This window comes from Cupressus sempervirens, chromosome 9 (assembly GCF_028749045.1).
Source record: "Cupressus sempervirens isolate cs-2001-9-10 chromosome 9, ASM2874904v1, whole genome shotgun sequence".
NCBI lineage: Eukaryota > Viridiplantae > Streptophyta > Pinopsida > Cupressales > Cupressaceae > Cupressus > Cupressus sempervirens.
Genome location: NC_143126.1, coordinates 695,501,742 through 695,521,904, shown reverse-complemented (window position 1 = coordinate 695,521,904; position 20,163 = coordinate 695,501,742). Strand labels below are relative to the sequence as shown.

Sequence of the window (20,163 nt, the reverse complement as noted above, 5' to 3'; positions counted from 1 at the left end):
AAGATAGCAGTGACGATGAAGGCAGTAGCAAGAAGGTTCGCGCCCTACAGAAAGAAATGATCCGCATGATGGAGGAGTTTAAAAATATGCAGAAGGAGACAAAGGGCAGTGAGTTGTGGTGCACAGAGTGTAAGAATGACGGTCATACTAAAGGATCCTTTCCAAAGAACCAATTCTGTGACATTTGTTAGATCATGGGCCATTCGACAAAGGAATGCCCCTTTAACATGAAAACCAGAGGATCTCCGTAGGTGCTTCTTACGCAGGAGGCTTCCCTGTCGGGCAGTAGCGGGAACACCAATAATGCAGGTGCCACATCTGGAGGATACAGAAATAATAGATGCGGGCAAAATAACAACAATGCGAACGATAATAATAATAATGGCAATCGAAGTCGAATCCAGTATGATGCAAATGGATGGCCTTTTGTTCAATGCCGAACATGTAATTTGTGGGGTCATTTTGCATGGGATTGTACAACGAAAAACACACCGAAATTGTTATGCAGATGGTGCGGACTCGGCGACTATGAGGATGCCAAGTGTCCAAAATTTGGAGTAAACTTGATCATTGTCAGGACGGATGAAGAAGAGGTTTTGGCAATTACGCGGAGGCAAGCAAAAGAGTACCCGGACCCGGCGGAAGAAAAGAGGAAATTTGGGGAAGCGCGGGTGGAGATTGAAAAGGCATCACAAGTGGAAACATCCCAGTTGAAGGACACCACCGACACTGCGGTGAGGAATGCCGCTGAACAAAGCATTGTATGACATATCTTACAAACGGAGGTACCGATCAAGATAAGTGACCTTCTCACAATGCCCTAGTTACGGATGACCATTTTGAATCATACACTGTTTTCAAAAGCAACGGAGGACATAGGAAGGGACAGTAGTGAAGTGACGACAACAGATCGAATGCTTCTGGCACTCACAACGGGAAGGCATCCGGCGGTCGTCGAGATGGGGATTTTGGAAAATGTTCTGACAGACACAATTGTCGACGGAGGGTCCGTCGTGAATGTGTTACCAGAGGATACCTAGAAGAAGTTGGGAAAGCCGATGTTGTGTCCACCTACATTCTAGTTGCTCACGGCAGACCAGCACGGGATCAAGCCATTGGGAATCTTGAGGGCACAACCGGTAACTATTGGAACGCAGCCATTTTTATTGGACTTCGTGCTCATTCCATTGAGAAGAAAAGGATATGATGCTATTTTGGGACGGAATTGGTTGGTGCAAGCAAAAGTAAAACATGATTGGAAACGAAATACCCTATCAATGGAGTGCGGAGGCAAAAGATTCATAATGGACTTGCACACACAAATGGTAGGTGAGGAGGTAGCATTGTCAGATTCAGAAGGTGAAGGCGAAAGTGACGACGAAGGAAAGAGAATGGAACCGAACAAAGGAGTATTGACACTAGAAGGAGGATCAAACAACGACGACCTAGACTCGGTGAATGGCCTTCTCCACGGGCAGATAGAAGACTACGAATTGTTTCTGAGTTGTAATATGTTAAGGGTAGATGAAGGTGAGAAAACAGAGGAAAATGAATGTCCGAAAGAATACAGAGAAGCGGAAGAAGGAAAGGTGGTTACGGCTAAAGTTGAGGAGAAGAACATACAATCCAAACTCATAAAAAAAAAAGATCCCACTGTCCGATACATGGTGAACGGACCGCATAGAAAGAAAAGAATGCATCGCACCATAAAATTAGTTGAAGGGTACCGACAACAAGGAAATAATCTAGATGCGCGACGACCGCAGGCACAGTGGGTGATGGAGGTGACACAGAACAGACGTAAGGTGTGGCATGACAAGCATCTCAACCTCAACAGGTTTTAGCCGGGGCAGTTGGTACTCAAGTACGACGGTCGAAATGAAATCAAATCAGGAAAGTTTAAGGTCACATGGATCGGACCATACTGGATCCGGGAGGTCTGCGACAATAGAACAATAAAATTGTGGACCTTGGACGGGCAAGAAGTGCCTCAGGCAGTCAACAAATCACAATTGAGGATATACTATGCAAGGAAGAGCTTGTCGTCGTTGCGGAATGACCAAGCCTGACAATCTCCCTCGTCGTAGCAGGTTGGTGAGGTCGGGAGTAAAAATTGAGCAGTTGTATTTTTTTTGATTTGGAAAAAAAGAAGAAGAAAGAAGCAAGCCCGTGGACACCCTGCCTCGCAGAATGTGTTTCGCAGACAGACTGTCCCGCAGAGGTCCTTCCCCATGTGTCTTTACCCGTGGAGTTCTTCCTTTCTGTGGAGCTTTTCCTTTCCGTGGAGCATGTTTTCATATTTCCGCGAATGCTTTTTTGATCCGCACGCGGTGCTATTTCTTGCTATCTTCATTTCTGCATGTGCTTTCCGCGGACACTTCTATGTCTTCCATAGACCATGCTCGCGTGTTGCTTCTTCCCGCAGATGGTGTTCGGGTTCTTGTGCAAGTCTTAACCTAGTTGTGAGGCTCGAAAGCTCCTCCAGCTCTCGGTAGTGCCATCTAGACAGATGTTCAAGGTCTATTCACAGTGCTTCAAGGCATGGTTAATGGTGTTCACAAATTGTAATCCTGCACGTGGTGGATCTATCCGCTTCAATGTCTCTGCTAGTATCTTCTTTGTGACTCCCACTGCTAGGGCAATCATAAACTTGTTATTCTCCTCGACAGAAGGAATGTCGGAGGGAAAAATTGGCTCACACGTATTGCTCACTCAAAAGTCCACAAGTGTTTTAGAAGAAATTTGACTGGGAGGCGTGATTGTTTCAGCTTTCTTCTTTTGTCTTCAGAGGACTAATTTGGCAAAAGATCTTTGATTTTCAGAGTTTTGTTTCTCATTTCCAAAGGAGAAATTTCAAAGGAAAGGCTTTGATTGTTTGAATTTTGTTTGTTATTTCCGGTGGAGGTATTTCCAAAGAAAGGCTTGTTTGTGTATTGTTTCTCATTGCCGGAGGAGACGTTCTAGCGAAAGATTGTTGGAGTTCTGTTTCTCATTTGTGGAGGAGAGATTGTTTGAGTTTTGTATCTTGTTTTCGGCAGAAAAACGTGTAGAAGATGGGTGTGAGGGGTTTTCTTTAAAAAAAGAAAAAAAGACAACGGATTCAAATAGTTCAGAATGAGTAACGGATAATGCTAAAGGGAAGGGGAAGCACCAATGGTTGCCAGAAAAAGTGTGGGATCAAAAGAAAATGACAGAAATAATGTGTTCCATGCATTTTTTTGTGTGTTTCGGAGTTTTAATTTGGTCTTGGCGGCTAGGACCCCGCGGGGGTGTTGCCCATCGACCCCGCTAGGGGCGTCGCCCGCTGGACCCCCAGTCATTGCGGGTATCATTCGTCGGAAGTATGACCAGTTGATGGAGACTTGGAGCTGCTGCAGGCGTGGAGTGTCTGTGTACCAGAGTGGAGTAGGTGTTTGGCGTAAGGCTATCTTGGTGGATGCATAGAGAGCTCAGGAGGAGCTGATCATCCAGTTGAGGGCAATAGATCAACACTTGGCTCAGTGTACTTAGGAATTGGAAGCGGAGAAAGCGGCACAAGTGGCTTTCAGGGTTAGATGTCAGATTGGCTAAGGTGACAGTGTTAAAGACCAGTTAGTCAGTTAATGTATTTTGGTTGTTAATTTGTCTTAGATATTTTGTAATAGTCGTCAGGAGACGACTTTTCTTTTTGGGCGGGATGATGTCGTCGGCAGATTTTGTATTTGGTAGTCGACTGGGTTATGCCGTCGGAGATTTTGTATTTGGTAGTCGATTGGGTTATGCCATCGGAGATTGTGTATTTGGTAGCCGACAGGTAGATTAGGATTTTTTTTGTAGCCGACGGACCTCTTCTGGAAGGTTCGGCGGAAAGTATTTATAATTTTATACCCTGTCTGGGATCATTGTAAAGCATTTGAGGAAGCATAATATAATGTTTTGGCATATGCGAATAATTTAAGGAGTTCTACTATTTGTGTTCCTATTGTCTGTATGCGTTGATTTATTTTACCCTTACGGTATATAGTTTGAACTTTGGCTTTGATTTCAGTTTGCTAGAGTCTATTAACAGATTTCAGGAAGTGATTATTTAAGGTGGCTGAAGCACTTTTTCATCATAACTCCTAGAGAGGTTTAAATCTGCTTCTGGATATTTTCAAAATGAATTCCTTGGTTTCAGGGTGCTGAGGATTTGGACATGGCATGAGGGTTTTGCTAAGCATTGATTTTTCTAGCTCTAAATCGGTCTTAGGAGGTAGCACCCAGCTTGCTAGTGCTGAATCTGCTTTTCTAAACGTTGGAAAAGGGTTGGCATTGAAGTTTGATATTGCTGATTGCCAACAGAGATTTCTGGAGTAGATTTGGAGCTGTTGGACACATTATACCACCTCAGAGCAATCATTCCTGTCATACTGGAGCACCTAGGTGGTGCTGTGTTAATATCCAAATATTATCTTTCACACCTAGGTGGTGCTGTGTTAACTTCTGAGTGTTAATCTTTCATGCCTGGAATTCTATAGCAGGTCTGCAATATGTTTTAATCTGATATGTAATATCTTTGAATGAGTTTATTGATGATTGAACCTGGACTAGTTTTTGGCTTATTGCTCATGTATTATGTGGCAAATATATCATGTTTGTGAATGTTTGTCATTATGAATGAAATCTGATTGCATCAATCAGCAAACTACTTTAATTGGTTATTGCAAACAGTATCTGTTGTTCTGCTCCTAGCAAAATGCATGGCTGTGTTCTAGCTTTGCTAAATGGTCATGAGAGTTGGGTAACTTAAATGACGTGGTATATGTATCATTATTAGTGAGACCACAGAAGAGATGTTCTTTCAAGGAAAGGAAACATAACAATTGCAATTGCCTCTATCTTCAGTTTTATAAAAATTATCAATCTAATTGGTGAACCATATTCACTCTTTGAAATTCCAATTTGCAATTTTCCTTTAGAAGCCTTTTACCATTTTTCTTAATTTATTTATTCTGTGTAATATGTAGCTTATAATTTTCATGGTGTGTATGTGCCTATGTGGTGATCAGTCTCTACTTTAAGAAATGCTTTTTTGTGTTTACATTAATTGTAAGTCAGATATCTTTTCCTCAAACTTGACACACGTTATGTTTCTTGTGTTTTTTCCAACTGCTATTTCAGAAGTGACTTCTTCAAAACAGGTACTGATTTCGGATTCTTCTGAATGGGGAATAACAGTCTTTCACTTTTATTGGAAATGATTTTATGAACCTGACTAAAATTCCATTTTTTCACAGAAAGTTTCAAGACCCCAGCAATCTCGAACTCCAGCTAAACCGGTAACACATTCTTGGTTTTTATAATTGTACTGTGGGGATCTGACAATTTACTTGGAACTTTTTTTGAAGCTGAACTGGAAATCATTTTATTTTGCAGAATGTTTTGAGGCCTCAGCAATCACAAAAAATGGCTAGAGCGGTAACACATTGATTTCGGCTTGCACCTTTTGGTCTACTTGGAATCATTTTCTGAATCTGAACCAGAATTTCCTTTATTTTACAGAATGTTTCAAAGTCTTCATAATCTCAAAAACTAACCAGAATTATAGTCCATTGACCTTTGCTATCCTTGTACTGCTTAGATTTGTTAATTTACTTGAAACTGTTTAATGAATTTGAAAAAAAGATTCTTTCCATTTTGCAGAACATTTCAAGTCCTGTTAAATCTCAGATACCGGTTAGATCACAGTCATTTTCCCAGAAATTGTCTGGTGCCAAGAAAAATATTTCTCAAACAAGTACCCCGACAAATATTAGCAGCAGTTCTCAATCCCATGGAACCAATGTTAAAGGGGTAGATCCAAAACTCTTGGAAATAATAGAAAGCGTGATTGTTGATAGAAGTCCAGCAGTTAAATGGGATGATGTTGGTAAGAGAGTAACGATATGACTTAAATTTTTATAGTTTTGTCAGTACTTCTATACTAATTTTTTTGAGGCCAGTTCTGATATTTTGTCATTTTTCTTGTTCAGCTGGACTTGCAAAAGCAAAACAAGCTTTGATGGAAATGGTTATTTTACCTACCAAAAGAAGTGATCTTTTCACCGGTCTTAGAAAACCAGCTCGAGGTGCATTTCTATTAAAATTTCTTGGATATTGGATCTATAAAAATGATTTACATATCTTGTGGCCAATAATCACTTTTGAATTCTTGCTATTCTTTACAGGATTACTTCTTTTTGGACCACCTGGTAATGGTAAAACATTGCTGGCTAAAGCTGTCGCGTCAGAAGCTCAAGCTACATTTTTTAGCATAGCAGCATCCTCTTTAACATCAAAATGGGTACATGATCCTGCTTCGATCCCTTGAATTTTATGTGGTTTATGTGGTAGTAATTGCTTTTTTTGATCAAGGTGATTTTTAATGTGACCCAGGTTGGAGAGGGTGAGAAACTCATGAGGGCTCTTTTTGCTGTTGCAGTTGCAAGGCAGCCTTCAGTGATTTTCATGGATGAGGTAACATGTTTTACTATTACAAGTTCAAAGAGTTTTTTATTGTGGCGGAGCAACATTGATTACTGAATTTAATGTTATAAATTGGTTATGTAATCTCCATGTATGAGAATGATTGAGTTGAAACCTTTTAACTCACCAGATCTAAAGAAGATTTATGAGCATATGTGAGCAGATTTGTGGAAGGTATTTAAGAAGATTTTATGAGATATGAAAAGTGCATAGCAATTTACTAAGATATATTTGAAGATCATGCAAGGAAGGTAAATTCAAAAAGAAGAGCGGTACAAAAGATCTAATTGACAATCAGCCGTTGAAGCAACATTCAAGGTGGAACTTTGTTATGGAAGTTGGGGCTTCTTAATGGAGAGATTGGTGTCTCTCACTAAATTGGTGCTTTGCAGGGGGATTGGTGTATACAAAGTTGTAAGAAAAGTATTTAATAAATCAATATTTTGTTGTGGTTTCTCCCACAAGGTTTTCCCTTGTAAACTTGGTTTTCTTGCCTTGCATAATTTTGTATCTTATGTTGTTATTCTGCAATTGATATGCTTATGCTATTAAGTTTGAAAAGGTAAATATTTTTGTTACGGTGATTCACTCACCATTCAACCCCCTCGCAGTATAAATTTGTGCTCATCAATTAATATTAGAGTCAATTCTTTGTCAATTCCTTCAAAGATAGCTTAACTGCTTGAAGATAGATTTTGGAAGCACACATGGAAAGAAGAAAAGGAAATGGGGAACAAAGTGTTGATCAACAAGCACCAATGCAACTTATGAGGTGACAAATGCAACATACTTGAACCCATTATGACCCCTTAGAACCATCAAGTTCGAAAGAGAAAACTGTGCTGAGCGTAAAAGAAAACAAAAGATGAGTTAAAAGAATATGATGAGAATGTTGATAAAAACCTAGAAGAAAATGATGATGAAGATTTTGAGGAATAACTCTATAGTCTATTGTGCTATTGTTGAGATAAGGAGGTTTAGAAAGAGGAACCAGAAGCTTGAGGTACCTCTTGAAAGAGGACAATAGCTAACGTGGGAAAAAGATTCAAGAAGACATGAGAAACCATTTGAAAATGAAGAAAGAAGATCGTGAAAGGTTAGAATCTGAGTTTGTCTCTGTAAGGAAGGAATTAGAGAACACAACCATCAAGTTTACCACACCTCTTAAGTTTGGAAAAAGCACCAGATTCCTAGATGACATTGTTTATGGCTGAAGTTCTCTATGTTTTCTAAATAGGATTTGGTTAAAAGGAAAAGCTGAAGTCCAGTGAGGAATTGTTGGAATAGTCTTCAAAGAAGACAAATGAAGGTAAGACAGAATTCTGCTAATGTTCTAAAATATCCCATGAAACGAGAAAACAACAAGCAGAGCAAAGAGCCACACAATTCAAGCACTCGTCCATGGGACAAATTCAAAAGATCTCATCCCCCAAGACACACTCATATAAACAAGTTCAAGGGTATATTCTATAGCTACTGCTACTCATGTGATGATTTTGGACATAAGGCAAGATATTGCAGTGTAAATGTGAGATATAATTATGGATGGTAAAGTAATTCTTATGGATAGACAAGTAAAAGCTACAATATATATGTTCCTCTAGTGAATTATAAAGTATGTGCCTAAATGCAACAACTATGGACATATAGCACAACATTGTAGAAGTCATTTTATCAGTGTAACATGGGGACTTGCACCCCCTTCCCAAACCTTTAAGTACCCGTCCCTGAGGCGTCCCCGCACCAGGTATTTGAGTACCCAAGTACCACCACCTCCGCCATTTCACAACCATGACGCTACCGGGATGGGTACTTGAATTTCTATTTGAATTTTGATTTTTGAATGTTACTATTGGGTATGTAATATGTTACCTTGTTGAATGTTCAATGGTTCTAGTTCATGTTGTAATTTTGCTATACTCAAGTATTTTAATTTAGTATGTTCTATTGAAACATCATTTCACAACTAGCATTTCAAGTTCTATATGTATACTATACAACACCCCTCCCTGTCCCTTCCCTTGTCTTGTCCCTTGGCCGTACCCAAACCGTCTTGAAAATGAGACCCATTTTCCCCCATCCCGAAAGCTCGTCTTGTGTCCCCCTATCTCGACATACCCTAGTACTGGGGTTACATTGCATTTTATAGAACCTTCAAGGCAAAAGAAGAAGATAAATATACTTCACAAGCATAAGAAGTAACCTAAAAAATTTGGGAGAGGAAGCTAAAGAAAGAGAGAGAAATCCATGTAAGTGTCAACTTCATTATACACACAAGAGATATCTCCTAGTTTTTAATGACAAGCACAATTTCATGGGGAGCTAAGTATGAAATTATTTTTCAGCCCCATGGAGAAGATAAAAGATGAAGTATGAGAAACTTGAAGAGAAGAATTGACTTGTCCAATGGATTCGTATCAAGGGAAATTTATGATTGGTATCTACATAATTTTTGAAAATGTTCAAGATCCTAGATGGTGAAAGATTGTGTACATTTAACTTATGCACATGAAGCTGGCATTTACAAGTGTCTCCATGAGATTGAAGATTTGGGAGAATAGGGAAATGATGCTATCAATGTTGGGAAGAAGTTTTCATGCAAGGGATGGCCAATGGCAGAAAAATAATCATTCAGTTCTGGCAATCAGAAAACTTGAGAAGGGTAGAAGACTCCCGCAAGCAAATAAAATAGGGACGATCTTCATTTAGTAGCGATGGATGAGAAGGAAGATTTGAAGATGCATACAAGAATAATGGGATTGCTAAACAAATCCCGAGCTGGTTAAATTCAAGGAGATGATACAAATTCTCGTGGACAACCATAGAGGAGGCATGCCACCAACAAAACATAAAAACCAAGGGTGGGGAGCTAGAGAAAGACGAATATAAGAGCAAGGGGGAACGTTAGAGAATATCCAACAGGGGAATATGTATATCTCTATTACATTGGATGCAAGCATTAAAGAGTGTGATTAGATGTTTCGTACAATCCATTTGGAGATATATGTTTCATGAACTTTTCAATTTCATATCTAGTTTGCACATAATTTGACTAGAAATGGGACATGACACCACTTGCATGAGAGGAAGAGTTTGAGAAAATCTAATTAGTCATAGTAGAGCCCCAACTGTTTTGTAGGAACAAGAGAGTTTGCTTTGAGTGGCTTGGGTGTGCACTGTCGCAAAAGGGGTAGTCAAAGCATCATAATGAAAACTACGAAGTTCTTATTAGCATCTCCGTATTCCATGAAGGTTTTATGTGGGCCATCTACTCGGTGAATGCGGTGAAGAGACTATCTAACTTTTTGAAAGTTCCAAAGCCTCTGATTTTTGTTTAGATATAGGGAGAATTGCCCTAAAAAATCCTAATCTAGATCAAGTGCTTCATGCAAACCTTGTCTATATTCAGCTTGAACAAAATCAATCAGGACATGTAAAACCAGACATAATTTTGATCTGCGACATAAAATGAAAGGGAAAGGAAGTAATCTGATAGTTTCTTAACTTCTCATGTCCATGGTTAAACTATCGAATGCCATGTCTTGGTCATTTGCATTAGGAAGGAAAGTGGCTCTATGGTAGTCGAATTAGAAAATCCTAGATAGAATAGAGAAGGATGAGACAAAACTGTTGAAAAAAATCCCATTGCAAATGAAATATATTGTGACCTTTTCTTAATGAGACAATGGTTTACTTCATGTTACATCTAATGGCAACTCTCATTCACATATTAAGAAATGTTGAGAAAGGTAATGAAGAGTACATTGCGAGACAAGAAGGAATAACAAGAAGTTAGAATTGTGCATTGCCATCCCAAATTATTTTTAGTCATTCCTACCAACCTGTACACTTTGTTACCTTGAAAATATAATTAACCCAATCTTGGTTAGCCAAAAATTGGCTATTGAATTTGCCACATGAAAGTTGTGTTGAGTATAGAGAATACCAAGAGAATCCAAACCATCTTTGCTTGTTGGAAGAATTTTATTAATCTTTTAATTTGGGTAAAATTGCTTCATGATTGTTTTATGTCTTGATCATCAAATCACTATCAATACATGTCTTTTAAGAATTTCTTAGAGAAGCCATTTGAAGGGTTAGGATAAATGCTTTGCTTCAATTTTTTATTTTCACTGTGGCATAAGCTAGACTTAGGAAGGTGTTCCTAGAGATATTCTTCACAAGGTAATCTAAGCATAATGATAGAACAATACAAAAACATCCAACAACTATATCAAATATGTGATGGGCCCCGAAACTTGTCAGTTAGCCTATTTCATATTAATTTCTTATATGACCTCTTCCATAGCTAATAATAGCATTTTTTATACATGTGCTCAAAGATAAAAACAATGTGAATGCTCCATCAATGGATTTCCCTAAGCCAACCACATGTGTAATAGAATGATGGCTAATTCACAAGTTCCTCTAATGGTTTAGCAATTTTAGCTTGCATGACATGTGACATTAGTTATATCCTTTATCCTCATGTGAATAGGTCAGAAATTGTTCAGCGATTCAGAGCAAATCCTATTGCACTTGATACTATGTATCGCAGAGGATGCTCAAAGGGCTTGCAAGATGCATAGGCATTTGAAACGTAGAAGAAATGAAGACCTGTCATTATGAAATTATGGAAAGATGACACAACGATATATGCTATTGTGTAATTTTTTCACTAAGTTTGGTTTGACAATCTTAAGTCTATCGATTTTTTAATGATTTGATAGCTTCAGTTGGATGGATGACGACTCATAGTGTTGATTGAATAATAATTATTATAAACAATATAGAGAAGACCTTTAAGCAACTTACTTGTGATATTATCAAAGGTTATGAATAAGTCAAGGAATCCCTGTAGAAGACAAAGACGTAAATCAAGTGCTTAACAAATGTCAATGCCGCTTCTGTATAACAGAGGTTTGCACTGATGTTTGACACGAAAAAGAAAGGAGCCCTATAAAAGATGGGTATAGTCTATAAAGATACCAAGAGGAAGATGAAGAACACAAATCTGAACAACATTATGGAAGCAGACATTAGAAGACAGTATCATACAGTCCAGACCACATCATCATTGGAAATCACCGCACTTGGACAGTTTGACAGAAAAGGTTACAAATGCTATGGCTTTGAAGATGAATTTATATATATATATGTGTGTGTGTGTGTGTGTGTGTTCCGTATACCTTTACACAACGTTTTCTAGTTAGCTGTGATGGAGAATCCAAAGACATGTGGCAAATTAAGATATCCCATCTAGCCATGTCTCTACGTCTTCAAAAAAGATTGTGCAATAAAGATAAATTGATCATTATCGATGATTTCAATTAAACTAAAGTTCACCTGATTACAAGACAATTAAAGTATCTTCCCCAAATTAATCAGTGTGATGCAAGTTTAAGAAAGAATTTAAAATTCACTTAATGAAGAAGTATGATCATAATTGGAGAGAAAATGCTATTTAGAAGAGAGGTGACTTTTGAAATGTCATAGCTTCAAAATATAGATATGATATAAATAATGAATGTTTCACTTGCAACTAAAGGAGGAAAAAACAAGAAGCAAGCACTAAAAAGAGCAGATCTAGGAAAAAGAAGGAATAGATATTTTTAAAGTTTTGATATATTGAATATTGTAACCGAAACACATACTTTTTTATTCATTTTCCAAATTTAATGCAAGAGCCCTATTTTCTTATTCATCTTGAAAATTAAAGTTCAAATATTTTGTTCAGATTTGTTGCCTGTGATTATTGATTTTAAATTAATTGCTGCTAATGGTGAAGAAGTTGATTTCAATACAAGTCTTTGATTTTCAGAATTTGCATTCAAAATGTTGTCTATGTAGATTTTGTCTAATTGGTTTCCCAAAGAAATTAAATTCAATTAGACTAGGGGTTGTGTTGCCAATTGAAGCTTTAGTCTATAAAGGAGTGGATGGTATAGCACTGTCTCTCAGGGTTGTACATAAGGATTTGGAGAGAGTTTGACTCTATTTGCCCAAGGCTGGATAAGGGACTGGTCTGCAGTCTATTTTGTGAAAGTGAGTTAATGTTTGAAGTCTTGAAGTTCGATATTATGTCATATTCATAGCTCATAAACACTATTCCTTTCATTTAAATAATGTTCATTTCATAGATAAAAATACCAAAGCATTCATATAATTTCATTTTGAATAAGTTTTAAAGATTTTGCCAACTTAGAATTCACGAAGTCTAAATTTGCTATAGAAAAGCTTTAAACCAGGTCACAAGGGTTCAAGGAAGCTTTACTTGCCCAATTTTAGTGAAGCCTAAAGTGCAGGGGAATAAAATTAGGAGGTTATTTCCATTCATTGGCCAAAACTGATTGTGTAATCCTATTGGAGAATTGGCAAAGCTCTTGGATGTCCAATCTGTGGTTTTGGGAACCAACACATGCCATCAAATGCGTTAAGTGGAAAGCCACAACTAGTTTCATCAATTTCCTTCAATTATTTTGCTTTCATTGAGACATTTAATAACACACATAACTTTGATTGAAAACCTTCCTATTATTTATATGTGATTTTGTGACTTGAAAATATTTGAGACCATAGAATGTTCCAAGGCACTTGCAATTGAGAAGGTAATAGAAATTGTAGAATGATCAACCCCAATTTCATATTGTTTTTTTGTATTATAGCATTTGGTTGCAAGTATTCTACATGTGTTGTTAGGGTTTATGGGGGTTGCATACAAGTCAAAGCATTCAATAGTAGTGCATTCCACCACAATGACATCTTCCTTGGATTTTTTGTTGAGCATCCTAGGGTAGTGAAAACATTTGTCTTGCACTTAGGGAAGTAGCCTCATACTTGATCTGGGACGATAGTGTCTAGGGTTTGCATTAATGACATTCAAAATTTCCATATCCATTTTCATCATCACGCGACTTTAGATAAAGATTGATGCCTCTAAGCCATCTAGTGGTGTTTTGGTAGGATTTTGGGGTTGTGTGATTCCATTGTAGTCAAATCTATGCATTAATGGCATCCTAAAGAGTGTAGGGAGTGAGATGGAATTTAGTTTGAATGGAAAGGGTCTAGGTGTTTTAATGTCAGATAAAAAAGTGAGCACTAGAGGGGATAAGGATACAAGATAAACCAAGAAACAAAGGTTGGCAGACTTGAGAAGGTGGATATTGGTATATTGAGGATTGGGACTCTAGGAGAAAGTTTGCTAGTTAGAGGAAAGTTTGAATGTTTGCGAGCAACTACAAAGGGAAGGGGGAATCAATGTTTTCACATACTTGATTACCTTGGTGTTAAGGTAAATGGAATTTGGGAAATCCGCTTTTGGTGGCACATGGGGGAACGAGATACCTTGAAAGGCATACGTGAGAGGGGAAATCATAAAAGTTTGTAGGAGGTAAACAAGTGGAAGCATCAAGACATAAGGTGTTACGGGATGAAGGAAAAGTAGGTAGGTAAGAGAAACCTTGGAAGTTCTAAATTGGTACTTAGGGTTTTGACTAGTTAGAGGAAAATGCATGTTGGTGCAAGAAATCCCAAGAACCTGAGATTAGGAGAAGTGGGGGTTTGAAGGTCAAGATTAAGGCTTGGGATCTTGAAATGAAGGGGAAGTAGGAATTTGGGGATATAATCATATAACGGAAAAGTTAGTAATGTACAAAAAAAAAATTGAAAATTTGTTTGAGAGTGGTACTCAAAGATCTTCATACTTGCTGAATTTTCGATTTTTTTTTGGCAATTTAGGTACATACAAAGACATGAGGTCAACAATGTTGATTACCAAGTGCATATTAATCGAGGGAACCCATTGAAGGAGTCTTTTGGTAGAATATCAATGATGGGCAAGAAAGGGAGAATTTTTCAAGTTCTTTGGGAGCTTTTATATTTGCTTGAGTTTGGACAACTTTAGAGATTTATCCAGACCATTAGGTAGAATTTAGTGTTTGAATGATGAGGGCTTGGAGATTTATTCGCTTGAGTTTTGACAAAGTTAGGATCTGGTCATATTTTGGGCAGTAGACTAATACCTACTTGTATCAAAATGAACTTAATCAATTGAATTCTACTTTCTGTAGAGAGCCTTTTTCCTTTTTAGGAGTTGAGTTTTTCTTTGAAAACCGCCACTAAGTTTTCCAGGGAAAGCTTTGCCAGTATTGATCTACAACACCAAGTACTTCCTTGAAAGGGGTTGAGATGGAAACAAAGAATTTGGCAAATTATTCCTTAGAGGGTAGGACGCATATTAGCAAAGAAAGTCTTGGATATTGTTTTTTTGAAAAGTTATCCAAGTCCCAGACTACATTGCTCATGAATTTCCTTGAATTCTTTGGCAACTCTTTAAAATTTTCTTTTCCAAATATAGAAAAGTGTCATATCAGCAATATGTTGTGTGAAGGCATTGATATCATTAGTTGCCTTGATTCCCTTGACGATTTCATTCTATTTTGAAGGAAGAAAAGATCTACTTAAAGCTTCAACTGTCGTGATGAGAAGGTAGAGGTTGAGATGGTCTCCCTAAAAAATATTGTAGGGGGCTCTAAGAAAATTGCAAGGACTACCATTGACGAGGATAGGGTATTTGGGGCCTACGATTCATTAAAATTTTCCTTTTCTTTTTTCAAAGGAAAATCCAAATTTGCCTAGACTGAGTGTCAGAATCTCTAGTCAATGTTGTTATAGGCCTTGCTCATAGCTAATTTCATTAGTGTCTTGTTGGTGATTGAGTGCATACTTTCATGTGATATAATGATGCCCCCTGTGATGACCTCCTTAGGAAGGAAATTCCCTTGCTCAAGGGAGATGATATAGGGCAAAACAAGCTTAACTGTTGAACCATTGCCTTGGACATGGTCTAGTAATGTAGTTGCAAATGGAAATGAGCCTGAAATCTGTAAATCAATCGGAGACATCTAATATAGGGACTAGTATGAGGATCTTTTTGGATTCTTGGGAGGCTTCAACTACCTCCTTATTACAATAGTAGATAAGCTTCTCTTATTAGTTAATGGTTATCTATTTGTAATCTATTGTAAATATTAGAGTTTTTCGAATATTAGTTAGTTTGTAGTCATCTGTTAGCTTTCTTTAGCTTTCTTTTAGCTAGAATAGAATGTTTCTTTTCTTTATGATCGTTTTCTAAGGAAACATCGTTTTATTCTTTTCTATATTGACCTCTCAGTCTCTTTTAATATCAAGCAAATATTTACCAATTACTTCATAATATGGTATCAGAGCCAATTCTTTGAATATTTTCAAAAAATATTATAATTTCTTGTTTGAAATTATTAGAGCATTATCTTTTGAAATTATTTTTTGTGATATCTGCTTCTTATGGCTATATTTCTGCAAGTATCGTTTGTTTTTTCTGCACATTTCTGCCATTTTTTGTGGTAGGGCCGTTTTTGTTCAAAACCTTAATTTTCCGTACTTGTTCAATTTTTTTTTTGTAAATTCTTGGTGGGTTTTTCGAGATCTCAATTGGGTTGTCTATTTTTCTGGGTGCCTCAAATTGTGCGCCTCAAATTTTGAGCTAGCAGATCTAGAAATTGACAACATATTCTTTCTGGGTTTTTTGAGCTCTCTTTTGGGTAGCCCTTAAAATTTTCTCAGTCTTTCATTTTTTGCCTCGAAGTACGTGCCTTAACAAATTTTCACACTTTTCATTGAAAAGCATGCTATGGCATCTTTGACAATATTCAGCTTGAGAGCAATTCAAAATTCAATGGTTGGAATTATGGTATTTGGAAGCAGTGGGTAATAGCAATTTTTGAGTACTAGAACACTAATCAGATTGTTTTGGGTCTTACACAGCGTCCGACTGACCCTAGTACTTATTAGGATACATGGGATTTGAATAATCGGGGTGATGCTTCTCAAATTATCCATAGTTGATGATCAACTCTCTCAGATTCCATCTAATAAGACAACTGTCGAGATATTGTCGCATCTCAAAAATCTTCATGAGACTTCTGACAAAAGCATTGCTTTCTTCTTGAAGAACACTTTGTTTTCTATTACCATGGATGAGCGAACATTGCTCCAGGCTCACCTGAATAGGATTCAAGAAATCCGTGATTAGTTGCTTGTCATTGGTCGCAAGATATCTGTACACTCTCAGGAGTCTAGTGTTGATATGAAATTCACAGATCTTTGTACACAATTACTTTAGGAAGATCGGTGGAAACAATAGTTTGGTAGTAGTTCCAACTCCACCTCCTTAGAGCAAGCCTTCTGCTAAATCCTTTTAGAAGGATAAAGGCAAGTCTCAACAATCTTCTTAACAGAAATCCTTTGCTCCAGATTCAGAAGCCTCTTGGAAGAACAGTCAATGCAACCATTGCCACAAGTTTGGTCACATAAAGGTTGAATGTTAGAAATGCTCTGCCCAATCTAAGCAATCAGGTTCACAGCCCAAAGCGAACAATGTAGAGCATATTGAGTAGATGAAATCCGCCTTTTACGCCTTCAAGGATAAAAGATTCGCAGATCATGTGAAGTCGTTTGCTTAGTACATTGATTCAGGTCCCTCTCGTCATTTCACCCACCTCAGGGACTGGTTCATTGACTACCAACCTTATTCAGATTCTATTATTTTTGGTGGTGGAGAAGAGTACATCATTGTCGGAAAAGGCAACATTCAGATTTAGTCTACTGGGAGGAATCTCATTTTCCTTGATGTGTACTATGTTCCAGGGATGGAACTAAATCTACTCTCAGTTAGTTGCTGCGACAATCTCCACAGTTGGATGCCACCTTCAGTTCACATTAGTGCACCATCATTGATAGGGCGACTCAATCTATTGTTGGAGTGGGTCTTGAGGATCATGGTCTTTTTCGACTTACTTATTTTGGTGATTCTCGGGACTTAGCTATGGCTACTCTGTGGTCTTCTGTTAGCACACTTTGGCATTAGCGGTATGGGCACTTAAATGTGCATTATCTCTCTCGGCTTGCTCGGGAAGAGCTTGTCCTTGGTTTGCTAGAGATTCAGACTCAACAACTTGGAGTTCGTGATGCATGCCAGGCTAGGAAGCAATATCACACACCTTTTACCAGTGGCGATTCATGGCGAGCTTTTTAGATGCTTGAACTTGTTCATGTCGACATCTGTGGCCCTATGGCCATGCTTGTTCTTGGGTCCAAGTATTTTTTGTTGTTCGTTGATGATTTAAGTAGAAATATGTGGGTATATTTTTCTTAAAAAGAAATCATATGCATTTCTTGTCTTTCAAAAGTTTAAACCTTTAGTTGAAAAAGAGTCTGGGAAATCTATTATTACTCTTAGGTCAGACAATGGGGGGAATTTTGTTCTAATGAATTCTCTAGCTTCTTGGATACTCATGGCATCAAATGCCAGTTAACCACACCCCACACACCACAACAGAACAATGTAGTTGAATGTTAGAACATAACAATCATCGAGATGGCTCGCTCCATGCTTGAACACTGACATGTTCCGAAGAAATTCTAGGCAGAAGTAGTTAACACCGCAATTTAGCCTGCATTTACATCTAGATGCCTGTATGGAGTAGGGTAGACATGATTCTCCTCTCGTTGATGATACCACATATAAGCAACTAGTAGGCAGCCTCATCTACCTCTCTGCTACCAGGCCTAATATCATCTTCCCAGTCAACTACATCTCACACTTTATGACAGCTCCCAAGGCTGATCATTGGATGGCAGCAAAACGTGTGTTTTGTTATGTGAAGGGCACTTTAGATTATGGATTTCTTTACTCTCAGAGTTCTAATCCTAGAGTCAATGGGTTCACTTATTCAAATTGCACAGGCTCTATTGATTATAAAAACTCAACTTTTGGATGTGTTCAGTTTGGGATCTGGTGCCATTACATGGACCGCTGAGAAATAATAGGTAGTTTCTCTCTCCTCCACAAAGATTGAATATTGAGAGATAGTTAAGGCAGGTTATGAAGCTATTTGGGTTCATCGGATCTCACCCACGGGACTGACCATTTTTTATTGTTGATAACGAAAGCGTTATCAAATTAGCACGGAATCTAGTCTTCCATGAACGAACCAAGCATGTGGATGTTCATTGTCACTACATACGACGGTTGAAGACAAGGCAATAGACTTGCAGTATGTTCCTACCACGGTTCAGAATGCAGACATTCTCACCAAGCCTCTTGGTCTTGATAAGTTTGTTAAATTCAGAGGACAACTTGGTGTTGTGGATAGATTAACCATTAAGAGAGGGCAATACGATAATAGATAAGCTTCTATTATTAGTTAATAATTATCTATTTGTAATCTATTGTAAATATTAGAATGTTTCTAATATTAGTTAGTCTGTAGTTATCTGTTAGCTTTCTTTAGCTTTCTTAAGGAAACATTGTTTTATTCTTTTTTATATATTGACCTCTTAGTCTCTGTTAATATCAAGCAAATATTTACCAATTACTATATAATAATATCCTGTACCTCTTTACCCACAATGTGCCAAAAATGTTGAAAGGCGGGCACTGAGAAACCATCCGCATCTAGAGTATTATCCCGTTGCATTTGAAACATAGCCTATTTTACTTCCTCATCCATGGAAGGGTCCATGGGCATTGGATTTAGATTAGATAAATCATAAGATTATTGGCTGGGTTATTTAAAAAAATTCAAATCAAGATTTCTAGTTAGAGGCTTCATGAGAACACAAATGTACCTTCTAGTTGTATCTCAGAGGCAAATTCCAAAAGTCTATTGTCAGGAGACCGAATGGAGGAGACCCTGTTATGCTTTCTCTTGCTTTAGATGAGTTGTACTTTATTTCCTTCCCCGCTTAACTAAAACTCTCTAGATTTTGATTTCTACAAATTTCTGCGCTTTGGTGTAGTTCCTTTAGTTAGGTTAAAAACAATTTCTCCAGTGTAGAAACTTTTAGGTCTGAAATCATCATTTTTGAAGATCTTTTTCTCTATCTGGATCCCTGAGCCACATAATTTGAATTTCAATTGGCATCCAGTAGGGGGGAATGTCCCATTATGTCATGGGCAGAGTTTTGCTTGAGAAGGTGAACTAAATGAAGTAAATGATCCAGCCCCCCGATTTTATAATAATACTGATCGAATTCATGATATCTATGAAACTTAAAAAATCTACCGGGATGTAGATTGCTGCATAATTCCTCACTTCTCTGAAGCTTTGAGGTAGAATCACATTAAAATATTCATCAAGAATGACTAGGTTGGAAGGCAGATTCTTCCCAAAGTTTGCAGTTTGGAAAGACACCAATCAGTCCATATAGATTGAAAAGAAAGAAAGAGATCCTAAATCAGACCTTTTTACTTTAACTCATTGCCAGGTGCCCCCTAAAACTACCAAAGAACTATGAAGGGTGACTGTAAAATAGAAGCTCTAACAATATTTACAAAATCACATTTCCAGATTTTCCAGAGTGCTTGAACCATCAAATTAGCCTCATTTTAAAGCTTAGTTTCCTGTAAGAAAAGATTGCCCATTTTTCATTCCAAAGTCTTGCCTGACAAAGCATCTGATAGGGGAATTTATGCCCTTATCTTTCCACTATGCTAGAAAATATCGACTTTCCCTTTTGGATTGGAGTTCCACCTCTTAAGATTTTCCTAGATATTTAGCCAGTAATAGTCAACTCCCTTCGAAACAATTCTCCTGAGTCATGAACAATTTGATCTGAAAGCTCCTTTTTGTTTAAACT

The 20,163-nt window shown here is 37.7% G+C and overlaps 1 protein-coding gene across 2 annotated transcripts in view; it reads left to right on the top strand.

The window, feature by feature from the left end:
- LOC149540625 (AAA-type ATPase family protein) overlaps positions 1-20,163 on the top strand; it is a 79,712-nt gene that overhangs the window by 25,022 nt on the left and 34,527 nt on the right. For both annotated transcript variants that reach the window (XM_089801716.1, XM_089801715.1), the window contains exons 3-9: positions 5,140-5,159; positions 5,256-5,297; positions 5,395-5,436; positions 5,662-5,887; positions 5,991-6,086; positions 6,186-6,301; positions 6,394-6,474. In XM_089801716.1, coding sequence (XP_089657842.1) covers positions 5,140-5,159; positions 5,256-5,297; positions 5,395-5,436; positions 5,662-5,887; positions 5,991-6,086; positions 6,186-6,301; positions 6,394-6,474 — 623 coding nt within the window. The remainder of the gene's footprint in view (positions 1-5,139; positions 5,160-5,255; positions 5,298-5,394; positions 5,437-5,661; positions 5,888-5,990; positions 6,087-6,185; positions 6,302-6,393; positions 6,475-20,163) is intronic.